General features: G+C 35.5%; 1 protein-coding gene across 6 annotated transcripts in view; it reads left to right on the top strand.

Moving 5' to 3' along the window:
• The window catches only part of LOC137385945 (calcium/calmodulin-dependent protein kinase type II delta chain-like), a 62,723-nt gene that overhangs the window by 19,392 nt on the left and 29,948 nt on the right, over positions 1 to 13,383 (top strand). For 3 of the 6 annotated variants that reach the window (XM_068072574.1, XM_068072572.1, XM_068072570.1), the window contains exons 6-9: positions 3,499 to 3,571; positions 10,186 to 10,288; positions 10,962 to 11,140; positions 11,692 to 11,814. In XM_068072574.1, the coding sequence (XP_067928675.1) occupies positions 3,499 to 3,571; positions 10,186 to 10,288; positions 10,962 to 11,140; positions 11,692 to 11,814 (478 nt within the window). Of the gene's footprint in view, positions 1 to 2,363; positions 2,437 to 3,498; positions 3,572 to 10,185; positions 10,289 to 10,961; positions 11,141 to 11,691; positions 11,815 to 13,383 lie in introns of all 6 variants that reach the window. The other 3 variants (XM_068072575.1, XM_068072573.1, XM_068072571.1) reach the window with 1 other exon arrangement.

Genomic DNA, 13,383 nt, shown 5'->3' with positions numbered 1-13,383 from the left:
TAACAGAAATTCTTGTGCACTAGGCACTGCACTAGCACTAGTGCATGGCATAGTAATAATATAAAATGCACTAGGCACTGCACTAGCAGAAATTCATGTGCACTAGGCACTGCACTAGCACTAGTGCATCGAAAAGTGAAGTCAAAAATGCACTAGGCACTGCAATAGCAAAAATTCTTGTGCACCAGACATTGCACTAGCACTAGTGCAGTGTAAAATCATAAATGCACTAGGCATTTCACTATTAAACTTCACTAGGCACTAGACCAATGAGCGTTTTTGCTATAGCAGCTGCAAGAATTGCTTGCTAATCAACAGATATCTACTGCTATCCACTTCAAGAGTACAATTATAGCTGTGCAAAGGATGTCAGCCATGTATTTGTCAAATAAACTAGCCTCACCTAAAATTTCAAACAAACCATAGACCTACAATAATGCTCAATATTAAATAGTGCAGATGACAACAGATATCAAATAGTGCAATGTATTACAATTACAATAACTAAATATACTAAGCAAGCATGGAATGGAAGAATTCACTTCTTATTACATAAATGTACTATGTACAACAAGAAAATCTACCCTTGGATAAACCAGTATACATGTACATGTACATCCACAAATACTGACATGGAGACAAATAGACAAGACAATAGGCAATGGTAAATAAATAAAGTTGGCTTGATTGTAGTTCTAGGGATTCATGGAAACTCCAAACACATGCTCATTTGAGTAGTTAACAACATTGCAAAGAAATATCAAAGTTCCATATTCAATACCAATATTAAAGTAAAACGTAATGCCATCTCCATCATCTCCATCAAAGGAAAATAATAATATTCAATCTGCACTTGGCACTGCACTAGTGCATACTATGTCGCACTAGGCACTGCACTTGCACTAGTGCATTTATGAAAAAGTTTCCAATCCACACTAGGCATTGCACTAGAGCATTTTATGTTGCACTGTGCACGGCACTTGCACTAGTGCACCCAGGGACTCATGTCAAATTTGCACTAGCATTGCACTAGACATTTCTATTTTTAAATTGCACTGCACTATGCACTGCACTGCTAGTGGCCCCAAGCCTGGTTACATGAATTCAACTACGTCACATTTTAGCTGTTTTGAGAGGGATTCCAACCTATGGCATTTCCGTGATGGCTGCGATTAACTGTTCATTTTTGAGCTTTTAAGAGCTTGTTATCACATTTCCATATATTTTGAACTTACAACATAGCAGAGTAAGACATGGTAAACCTTTTCATACCAAATAACTGTAATGTGAATTTTGTTGCAGGTCAACCTTCAAACATCTTCAAATAAAAACCCATAGACATGCAAAGTTTCTATCGAATGCTCAAGCAAAACTTTTGATCTCCGATTGATTATTTGCAGGCAGTTGTTCATGAAAATGCTATTTAAAGGTTTTCTTCCAATAAAAAATACCAGCGCAGTAGTATATGCGGAGTTGCATGGGCTTAAATTGACATGCTGTAACTTCATCTATCAATTGAATAATGAAGCAACCATTTGGAGTCATGAAAATTTGATGGCATCTTAGCCACCAATAGAAGCCATTGGTGTGGATGTGGTGGCAATGCACAACCAGAAGAAACCCTGGGCTTAAATGTAGTAAATATATATTATTTAATACCACTCTTTTCAAAATGTTTTTAAATATTAAAAGTACTTTGAAAAAACAATGGAATGTTGAAAACGTGAACTGCATTACTTGAAGAATGCCGACACAGAAACTTTTGTATTAAAAAAGAATATCACTTATTTGTTGTAGACTGACTGGTTTGGCTTCAATTTATGTTACTAATTTTTTACTACAAACACACTGAATAAATACGCATTGTTTTCAGTACCATCACCAAGAAGAACAAGTTGAACAACTGTTTTGGTGTAATTGAACCTCAAATTAATTATCGGTATTTTCCTGTGGCTAACAATGATAATGATGCTAGTGAAAATTCTTACCGAACTAATTTCAATGGATGTGCAGCAATATCAAACAACCTTTTGGTTCTTGCAGCTGATAGTGGCAAAAAGTAAAAGCCTTCTACATAGGATTTTACAATCTAAAGAGTTGCCTACTCCCTCGCTTGAATCTGAATTTAGATATAAAATCTGTTTAAATGATCAGTATTGGAAAAATCTTTTTGTATTGTTATTGCAATTGCCTGGTGAACATATCGACATGGCTCAATTCGGCTTTCCATGTTGTAATCGAGTTTGCATTTTGCCTCTGGTTCTCTTGATTCGTTTTGTGTAAACTTATTTCTTACATATATTTTTAAATGTATTCCTTTGCTGTCGTATGCGCACCTGATTTCACCATGTCATTGTTTACAGTTACTGCATACATCAAATTCTGGAAGGTGTACATCACTGTCATAATAATAGCATTATACATAGGGATTTGAAGGTATGTGTGTAGGAACCTTTGCACTCTGCAGTAGTTTTGTGTGCTCGAACCGTTTATTTTATTCTTTCTATCCTGGCTGGCACTTATTTGCTATGAACCTTGTGTTCTCCAGCTATCTTTCACTTGCGTCTGTCACACAATCTCTTCATGAACAGGAAAATAAAAACCTACTAAAAATCTGTGTTATCATTCCAATACAATTACCAGTTAATCATAATCCACCTTCTTTCATTTTGCTCACTTTTTTATAATATGTTTGACAAGTTTTTTTTTTGATGATGTTTTAATAATAATTGTCTTAGAAGCGTCGGATTATGGTTGCTTCACAACTGCTGTTTGCCTAAAAAATGCCAAGTAGCAATTATCATGATTGCCATTAACATTTCTATAAAATAGCTTATTTTAGTTATTTCATGTATAATATGTTGCAGTGTCTTCTTGCATGCACCATATAAAAATAATGCTATATTTTTTGCTTAATTGATTTAACGCTCTCGAGTTGACTCTCAACTCACAATTTGAAGTGTTTTTGTTTTTCTTAAATCGTTAAGACTGGAGGGCAATTGTTGAACTCGTGACTTAGGGTTTTTCTCTTTTTTGTTTCGCACTTCTGTTCTCGCTTTAAGCTTACGTTAGAAATAGTTTATAAATATGTAGTCTTCTTCACAGCAAATCTATAGTTTATAAATATGTAGTCTTCTTCACAATCTATTTGTTGTTTTTGTCAAGATCGCTTAATTAAGATTTTCATTGCGTTTACTTCTCCCAGCTACCAGAGTGAAATCTAATTTGGTTGAAAACTAAAATTCTAGTCGATAAACGATAAATTCTAGTCGATAACACTGATAAACGATTTGTCTTTCGTTTCTTCTCCGTCCGTTTCTCTCGGCTTGAACCAAACATCTCGCCATCACCCATTGTTTCTCTCTTGCCTTATTTGCCTTCTCTTGCTCACCAATCTGCTGATTGCTCTATGCTTTACATTTTTCTTCTGTTAGAGTTTAGCCGAGTTTAGCCTGCAATTAGCACTGCCAAATCTGCTCTCTCATCTTATTCTTTTAGCCACTGTATGCAACAGATTCTAGAAAGTGTAGGTTACTGCCATGACAACATGGTTGTCCACCGTGACTTGAAGGTAAACAATACTGGGTAAACCTCCATTAAGATTAGGGGTTGCGGTAAGGGATTGTCTGCTCTGTACATACAGTCATTGGTGTCATGTGTAAAGCTACTCACTTTTCATCCATATTTGTTTTTGGTAGTTTATGGCCACTCAGGCCCAGAGAGTGAGGCTTTGAAAAGGCTCGCATTGCGCTGGTGATATTTGGTTTTATTCTATCGTGTTGACAAAAGGTGTCCACATTGCTGAGACGTTTGCAAGAGAAAATGTTAATTTTTTAGTCCTCTCAGTTATCTCAGGTTTGGTTGTTCAGAGAGAGCATTTAACACCTTACTGAGTCAATGGAATTGCACTCATCAAACTCACTCTTTTCATTTAAAGGTGTGGCAGGAGAATTTTAACAACGTCATACAGTGACAGCTTCTTCATGTTTAAGTTTATGCCAAAACCAATTATAGATTTGCATTTCTTGGTTGGCCCCTTTTGCAGTGAGTTGTTAAAAATTTTCCTTCTTACTTTATGTGTTTGTATATAGTGAAAATTTGAGCTGTTTTCATATATTTAATGGAGATAATGCGAAAAACTATAAGCGCTGTTGATGTAATATTCAAATATTAAACATAAAACAAAGATTCAACTAATATTAAACTTTACTGACTCTTGAGCTATCGTAATAACGCTATAGTATCACTCGTACTGATAGTCAGCTACACGCGATGAACTTGTATTCCTCAGCAATGCGTATCTGATGAATTAGAAGGAATGATGATGTACTCATAAATTTGCTGTTGATGAGGTTTATTTCTGTAACGAATATTAAGCTATGTTAAACCAAGTTATCCAAACACCACCGACAGCTAGGAATCTTGTGATAAAAATATGTTGAGCTGTTTTAAGTTGTTATTTAGTCAAAGAATGATAAAGCATTGTTTGTCAGTAACCCATAGTACTGTTTGCCCACAAATGCTCTAAACAATTAGAAATTGTTTCACAAGGAGGTGCTCTTGATTAAAGTGAAGGTTTCACAAAATGACTTACCGCTGTCACATGCTCTTTGATGAAATGAATTTTGTGAACTTACCTTGAGTCCTTATGCAAACAAATGATGAACTCAATAGTGAATCAGTGCAGGTCAAGCGATAGTAAAGCTTATATTCAAAATCTTAGACTAGGCTTACATAGAATTTAAAATTGACCGCGCTTGACCTTGACCTTGCTTGACCGTTGTAAGCAACAAAATTAATGGAATGATCTAAATTTAGAGGCCTCATTGATAGGAATCACGTTAATCAACCAACAGGAAATTTATCCTGTGTTACGGCTGGGTTCAAACACAATGTTATAATAGTCATTAATATGAGCACCATTGATTGACTGTAGAGAGCAGATATCCCTTGTGAGGTACCCTTTGTCTCTCCTCTCCTAATATACCATATACTAACTTTATCATTTTTCAAATGCTGTGGAGAATTGGCTGCTACGTTTGGTTGATATGTTAATGCTTCGTCTTTAAAATTTGTGTGAAATGGCTTACTAATGAGCGCTATATGTATATTACATGCTTTGCTTTTAGCTTAAAAATATGAAGGCTTCGAGTGGGCTTGATAATTTTATGTAAAAACAATAGATCATGTTTTTCATTTAATATAATAGGTAGCTACGCCACGAACTTCTGTTGATAACTGTTTTTGTCTAAAGCTTGACGCTTAGCGTATTTTATTCAAAGGAAAACAACAAAGTGTCATTTGTATCTAAAATTTAATATATCTTACAAAGAATCAATGCTAAACATGAATCTGGCAAATAACTTTTTTGTTTTTTTACTTTTCGCAATGACACTAGTCCTTTGAAATCAGTTTGCAATGCTCTAAAAATTATTTAAAACATCTTGGCACTTTTATTGATCTATTATTGCTATTTGTCAGATGGTTTTGTAAAGCTTCTTGTCTTTGAAATACCAAAACTATTTATAAAAACTTAACACGAAAAACGCTACTGGCAATTTTTTTTGCAAATGTTCATATCAATAAGCTGTGAAAGGTGTTCTATTTGTCAGTTGAAATAAACAGCCATCGACATCCTCCTAACACGGAGGATGTTGCTTGCAAGAATGCAAGTGTGTTAGCAGCTCACGGAAAGTCGGTTGGATTTAAAAGTGCCAACTATCTGAATTTTGTACTAGCTGGATTGTTCCTGATTGGAAAAATTGTGATTTCTACTGTATACACAGCCCAATCGAGAGTGAATTAAGTTGGGTATACATCACTGAACATGTCGAGAGATCAAATTATTTTTTAAAGCTTGCGAATTACCTGGCACCTATTATTAGTAGGCCTCTTCATATAAGAAAAAAAGTGGTGCACTAGTTGCCTTTTATTTCACATACGGTTTTCAATAACTGCATGCTTTTTACAGTTGTAGTTGCAATCGAAGTACCAGATTCTTAACGGTTACAAAAAATAGTAAAAGTAGCAATGCTACTTTAATAAGATGAAAAAAAGCTAACACATATCTACCGCCAATGTTTAACTTTTGCTATAAAAATAGTTCTATTTCATTTATATGACTCCCTGAAAATTTAATAGTGACTTGCCTCATCTAAACTTTTCCTTATTGGTTGAGCTGCTAATTACTACTAGTTGGTGCTCTGGTCAGACCTGGTAACACTGACATGTCAACTGTCTGACCAAGTGATGGCGCTGTGACCGCAGCTTCAAAATTCTATGCGAAGATTCATTAAGTGCGAGTGGGAAGGGCATGCGCTATAGTGCTTGGACTGTTTTACAGTAAAAACCTACATCAATAATGCAAATCATTTCATACCTTTTATGTAGTCATTGTCATGCCTTAAACTGGTTAGAGTTAGTCAAAGCAGGAGGTCAATAAAATTTATTTATTGATTTGCAACTATTTATAACTTGCTTTGATTGGCCGGTGATTTCCCAGAGTCTTAGCATTTTTGAGGCCACAAAAATCGTGTAGACTCGCCTTATCTTAGGGTTGTATTTTGGGCTAAAGGCACTGTGTGTGCTCAAGATCAGCATGTGCAATAAAAATTTAAAAACAGATGATGACCAAAAAAAGCTGTAACACCTTCCTCGCATTATATCATTGCTTAATTATTTGGCTCTCTCCCAGTCGGAGTTATCATCTCAAGCAGCTATGATCTAAACTGTCCGGTTTTTAAGAGCTAATGTTGTGGTTCCTCCCGGAACCAATCAAAATATTTAAAGCCAGTTTTATAATAATGAACAGTATGTATCTGTTCTAGAAGCAACAGGGTGTATACATGAGTTAACTGGCACAGAGTGTTTTACAAGAGTTCCACCAGATAGCCTTTCTCCACAGCATTTTCTTGTTTAATAGTCATCACGATCGTTTGTAATAAAAATTCTGGCACTCAATTTGTTATTCTTGAAATTCAGTCAACAGAAGATAATCGTAGCTACAGTCTTTTTTTTAATAAATACTGTCTTGTCATATGACGAGCTCTTTCTCTGCTACGATGAAGTTGCATGGTCCAGGCTCGCCGTTCAAAATATATGTAGTCGTTCTCTAAGTGTTCTCACTTTGTTGTAGGCGATGAAAGCCTTTTTTTAAATGATCAAATACATTTGAAGCAATTGGATTTGCTTATTATTGATAGATTTTTGAAAAATAGCAGTTCAATAATTTAAATATTTGATGGCGGCGCTGGAACATCGCACTCACTAAATATTGTTAAGGATTCGGTATAACCTAGTGGCATCAACTGCTTGTATAACCTACCTGTCATCATGTCTCCATATTTTATTACCTCTGACCATTGCTTATGAGCATTTGATTTACCGGCAATTGATTTACTTCGTCCTCAAACAGTTGAAGCATTACTGAACTGCAATTTACAAGGTCAGCACTCTGAATTTAAGAGCACTCTGTCGAGATTAAAACCCATCTTTCATTCAAGCACTGATTTATCAGATGCCCGAGTTATGGCACCTGTAATACCTGTAATTGGCTAGCTAGATCAATAATAAGCTGTTAGCTGAAAGTTTCCACCAGATGCTAAAGTTTCAACCGGAGTACTGAATGCAGCAAAAATCATAATTGAGATGAATACATGAGCTGCCCATTTGAACTCTTGTGTTATACTGGATTTTCTTTTTAATTTTTCGCAAAGAAATCTCTTTGTTTTTTTGAATCAATTACTAGTCCTGCAGCAACTATCATAAATGGAAATAAATAAATCACGTAATCCGCGACCGCAAATTACTATCGCTGGAATAGTTCACGTTGTACAGGCTGTTATTGATGCTCGGCGAAATATCGGGAAAGTTTGATAGTTGCAAACTTTCCCGAAAGTTTGACAGTTGCAAACTTTCCCACGTATCCGCATTGCTTCGTCGATGCTGAAAGGATGATGATGATGAATGCCGAAAGGACAATGTCGACATACGATGTAGTGTGAACCAGGCTTTAGTTTGAGCGAGCGTTAACCCATATTTGAAAAGCTAGGTAAAATATAATAAAATGAATCGTCGTTTTTCTCCCTATGGTTAGAATGAAAAGAACATAATTCTTGATTTCGTCTTCGGTCGAATATTGGTCACTCGTTCACCGTGCTGCCTCCCAAGTTTGCTAAATGGAAGCATCTGGTGGAAACCAAAGGCGTATTGGCTATATCTTTCTCGTTACTATGCGACATTATTAGACTTGATTACTTGTAAAATGAAAATTTAGGGAGTTTCAGGTGCAGTTTAGCACAAGCAACTTTTCCTCCACCTTCTCATGAATTCAGTGCTGGTAATATGATGTCATATGATGACATATGATGTCAAGGATGCTTTTAATCTCAGTAGTTTGAACATGCATTTGTAATTATGTGCTGACTTCGTCTCTCTGCCAAAGGTTGGCATGGGTTCAGTATTGCTTCTCAAGGTACCTGCCTCACTTTTGTGCTGGCATCTGTCTTTCGACCCACATCGCTGGTGTTTTACCTCACAAGATCACCAGGATATTTGGTGATTCAAATAAATAGTGCATTTAATGGTAAGACATTGACCATTCAGGATCTGTATTTGCTCGACCAGAGTCAAAACTTCGGCGATGTAAGGTAGTGACCTTTATAAGATGAACTATTCAATTAATACCCTAATTCTGGTAAAACTGCCAGATTTTCTACTGAAACCCCAAAAATTAGTCTTTTTATCATAAAGAGCTGTATGAAGTACCATTGTTAAATATTGCATGATTTTAAGTAGAAGTTTATGAAGTAACAGAAAAATCGCTGTGATGCTGCAAAAAATATTCAAGAGGTGAAATTCTCACAAAATATTTGCTAAGAAACTTACTATTTGAATAAGTCGAATGGTGTGCAAAGTGGCGTAGCTAGAATTGGTCTAAAATTTACTTAGACATAACATATGAGACATACTTAGACCTATTGTTGGGGTTCCTTGCTGGTTGACTTAACTGCTCGTTGCTTGCGTTTTGCTAGAACTTAATCACAGAGATTAGTTTTAACATTGGCCAACTCTTGAATAGACACTCTAAACATTTGTAAACTGATACTTGCTTGCAAACTTTTACACGGTCCTCTTTAGCATCAATTTTCAGTTATAGAGTCATCAATATCAAATCTAATCACCGATATCGACAATGAATAGTTTGTGTTTAAAATATTTCCAACAAATTGGGTAACTTAAGGTACTGTTTTATCTTAAAATAGAAGTATTTTGTAAATTGATTTGGAAGCATTACAAAATACATGTGTCGGTGAAAGAATGCTGTAATATTTTAATTGACTTACTAAAATTTCTGAGATCAGTAATCACAGAAATTTGTGCTAGAGACGAGGAGAGGCTGTATTTTAATGACACAATATATTGTTTGATTACTAGTTTTATTGTTGAAACTTAGCAACTAGACATTGTTACACTTTGACTTGACTCAAAGTGTAACAGACTGAAAGAAACTTTTTTTGTTAAATGCAACTTTTCCTTACCAAGTTCATAACTTCCAATATTTATGCCGTTATTTAAATGATATTATTTTTCTTGTAACTCTAAAAAACAGATCATTGAATTGGTCAGTCAAAATATGGCAATGACTAGAATGACACAGATGTAACTGTTCGTGTCTAGAGTACCTTAAAACACCCTTGATATTCAGTCGATATCTGATCTTGTGAGGTAAAAGTCCAAAATGTGGGTAAAATCGATTCTGGTATTATTAGTGCAAGGTGAACACAGCATGGTGTGTATCATTGCATTGCTTTTTGTACACCGAAACTAGGAGACTTCTATGTATTTTGATAATCTGTTTTGCTCATCAACCTTTTTGCAATTGCTGTTGTTTGCACAGACTAGAAACAAGTGTTAAATTGTGGCCATACAAATCCCTAGTCAACCAATGGCATTTCAAATGGTAATTGCGTTTGTCAGTTACTATGTCTGATGAATGGCAAACATCGGCAAGTGCTTACATGCATTATTGTTGAGTAACTCCTGGGACTGACTCTCATATTCCAACTCAGTTCCGTGCAGTCAAAAAGGGGTGACAGCGCTAAATTTATGGTGATTTAGTGGTTACTATGTGGAAAGGGTCAGCTGGTTCAAAACCATTTTCATGGCCTGATGTTATTTTTATAGCCAGAGAACTTGCTATTAGCGAGTAAACACAAAGGGGCTGCTGTTAAATTAGCAGACTTTGGATTGGCGATCGATGTGAAGGGAGAGCAACAGGCTTGGTTTGGTTCGTCACAATCTTCTGCTTTTCTAGCTGTTCTTGTCAAGAAGTTTATTTTTAAATACACTTAATTTACTTTACTATTTTTTGTTTTTGTGTCTTTGTCTAATTTGCTTTAAACGAAGTTACCCAATGTAAATAAAGCTAATGTCTATCCATCATAAAACAAAATTTAAGTGATGCCTTGTTCCATATTTTATGGTATTTGCCTGTGTAGGTTATGTATCTGTTCTTGTCGAATCTTGCAGCATCATTCCCGATAGTCAGTGTCATCCTAATTATCTGATGTATCTGCAGTATTATGGAATATTATTTTGTTTGTTTGTTGAGCCTTTTAGAATTATCTCTTATATTATTTGAATAAAAACAAATATAGCCAAAATATAGCCATATTTTAAAACAAATGCAACAAAAGCAGTCATTGAAATCATTCTATAAAATTCACTTTTTATGCTAAGCAGATCAGCTAGATATTATTACTTAACAATACTATCTTGTTTGCATCCTCATTGCTAAAATATTTTGCAAGTGTGCAAGAATTGGTGGTATACTGTACTATTTTAAATTACATTCTCTTTGAACAGTTACATATATTTAATTATTAAATCCTCTGAATTGATTCATAGACTTTCAGCTAACTATCCCCTTCCTCACGCTCATGTTAACTGTTTGTGTTTAGGGTTTGCTGGTACCCCAGGATATCTCTCACCAGAGGTTCTTAAGAAGGACCCGTATGGCAAACCAGTTGATATTTGGGCATGCGGAGTTATTCTCTATATCCTGCTAGTAGGCTATCCCCCATTTTGGGATGAGGACCAGCACAAGCTCTATCATCAGATCAAGGCAGGGGCGTATGATGTAAGTCCCCATATTGCTTCTTTTGTCTATTGATCGGATTTTTTGCATAGTAATAATAATACTGTATCCAACCTTCCAATTGCATTTTGTACACAACAGCACATAACCGGATTCTATGGCTCTAAGCTATGACTATACATTTCTTGATGTTAGACCTATTGCACAGCATTATGCACAAAATACTTCACTTGATATGTAAAGTTGTGAATACTAGTGCTGTGGCACTCAGGTGTGCTGTGAGGATCATTAGGTGTGCCGTTAAAGCACAGAGCGTAAGAATGCTCACAGCTATTCTGATATGCTGTAAGGCGGATGATTAGATCAGGTGTAACAGTGTCAGGCTGGCAAACCGAATATCATGAGTTCAAATCCTATACGATGCAATCTTTTTTCCATAATTTCCAGCTGCTTCGGATGGATAGACGAACATTCTTATTACAGAGCGGGACACGTATATTATAAGAGTATCTATGTTATGAAGGACGGACACGGTTCTTATTATAGTAAAGATTGTTTAGTTTGGCGACTGACGTACTGACATGTGGTTGTAGTACCCCTCACCAGAGTGGGATACAGTCACTCCAGACGCCAAGAACCTGATTAACAGTATGCTTGCTGTCAATCCGGCCAGGAGAATTACAGCCATTGATGCTCTCAAGCATCCTTGGATATGCGTAAGCTCTTACCATTCTTGTTGTATGATGGGCTCTGGGAGTTGTTGACCCCTGTATGTAAACACAGGGTACATATATGGGTGTGAGGTGTGGGCAAATGAAGTTGCTTTATATCATAAAAACTTTAAACATCATAGCGCATACATACATACAAGTACACACATCTCTATACGATGAAGTATAACTAACCCTGCCGCGCAAGTGATATACCTTTAGTTAGAGAAGTGTTCAATAAATGTTAGCAAATAGTTTATTGAAAACCAAAAGAGAAATATTTTTCTCAGCTCTGGCTAGCTGATCGATTCAACAGCCTTTGGCTTTTATTTAATAAGGTTCTACCACCTTTAGTGTTGGGTCACTTAGACATAAAGTTCTGATGCTGTTGTAGCTGGGTGTATTTTGGCCTTTTCATTGTTCAGTCATGAATTTGTTTTGAACCGCATGTTTGTCTCACTGAATAATTGCACTGCAAAGAGGAGTCCTAGTCAGCGTGAATATAGACTTACCCTTTAGTAGACTTGAATATAGACTTACCCTGGAGTAGACTTGAATCTAGACTTACTCTTGAGTAGACTTGAATATAGACTTACCCTTGAGTAGACTTGAATATAGACTTACTCTTAAGTAGACTTGAATATAGACTTACTCTTGAGTAGACTTGAATATAGACTTACTCTTAAGTAGACTTGAATATAGACTTACTCTTGAGTAGACTTGAATATAGACTTACTCTTGAGTAGACTTGAATATAGACTTACTCTTGAGTAGACTTGAATATAGACTTACTCTTGAGTAGACTTGAATATAGACTTACTCTTGAGTAGACTTGAATGTAGACTTACTCTTGAGTAGACTTGAATATAGACTTACTCTTGAGTAGACTTTAATATAGACTTACTCTTGAGTAAACTTGAATATAGACTTACTCTTGAGTAGACTTGAATATAGACTTACTCTTGAGTAAACTTGAATATAGACTTACTCTTGAGTAGACTTGAATATAGACTTACTCTTGAGTAGACTTGAATGTAGACTTACTCTTGAGTAGACTTGAATATAGACTTACTCTTGAGTAGACTTGAATATAGACTTACTCTTGAGTAGACTTGAATATAGACTTACTCTTGAGTAGACTTGAATATAGACTTACTCTTGAGTAAACTTGAATATAGACTTACTCTTGAGTAGACTTGAATATAGACTTACTCTTGAGTAGACTTGAATATAGACTTACTCTTGAGTAGACTCTCAATTAATGAAGCTCTTATGCTCTTCGGAGCATCAATCATCATACGAGTGATAATGATAACCAGTGTTTATAAATTTACAATATTTGTTCGGTCTGTAACTGAAACCTTTACAAACTTTCATTATTTTGTATTTATGGATAGTTGTATTCAACTATCCATAAATAGTACTCAACTCAAAATTATGTTCAGTATATATAGAACACACGTTACTTTCCAAAAAGTTAATTTTCTGTCATAAAAGTTGTAATGATTGTGATCTCTCTTGAGTTACATCTACAAGCTGGTAGGTTGTTCAGAATGACTGATAGCCTGGCGTGTT

Source organism: Watersipora subatra, chromosome 1 (genome assembly GCF_963576615.1).
Source record: "Watersipora subatra chromosome 1, tzWatSuba1.1, whole genome shotgun sequence".
NCBI classification, from domain to species: domain Eukaryota; kingdom Metazoa; phylum Bryozoa; class Gymnolaemata; order Cheilostomatida; family Watersiporidae; genus Watersipora; species Watersipora subatra.
This window is presented reverse-complemented; position numbering and strand designations above follow the sequence as displayed.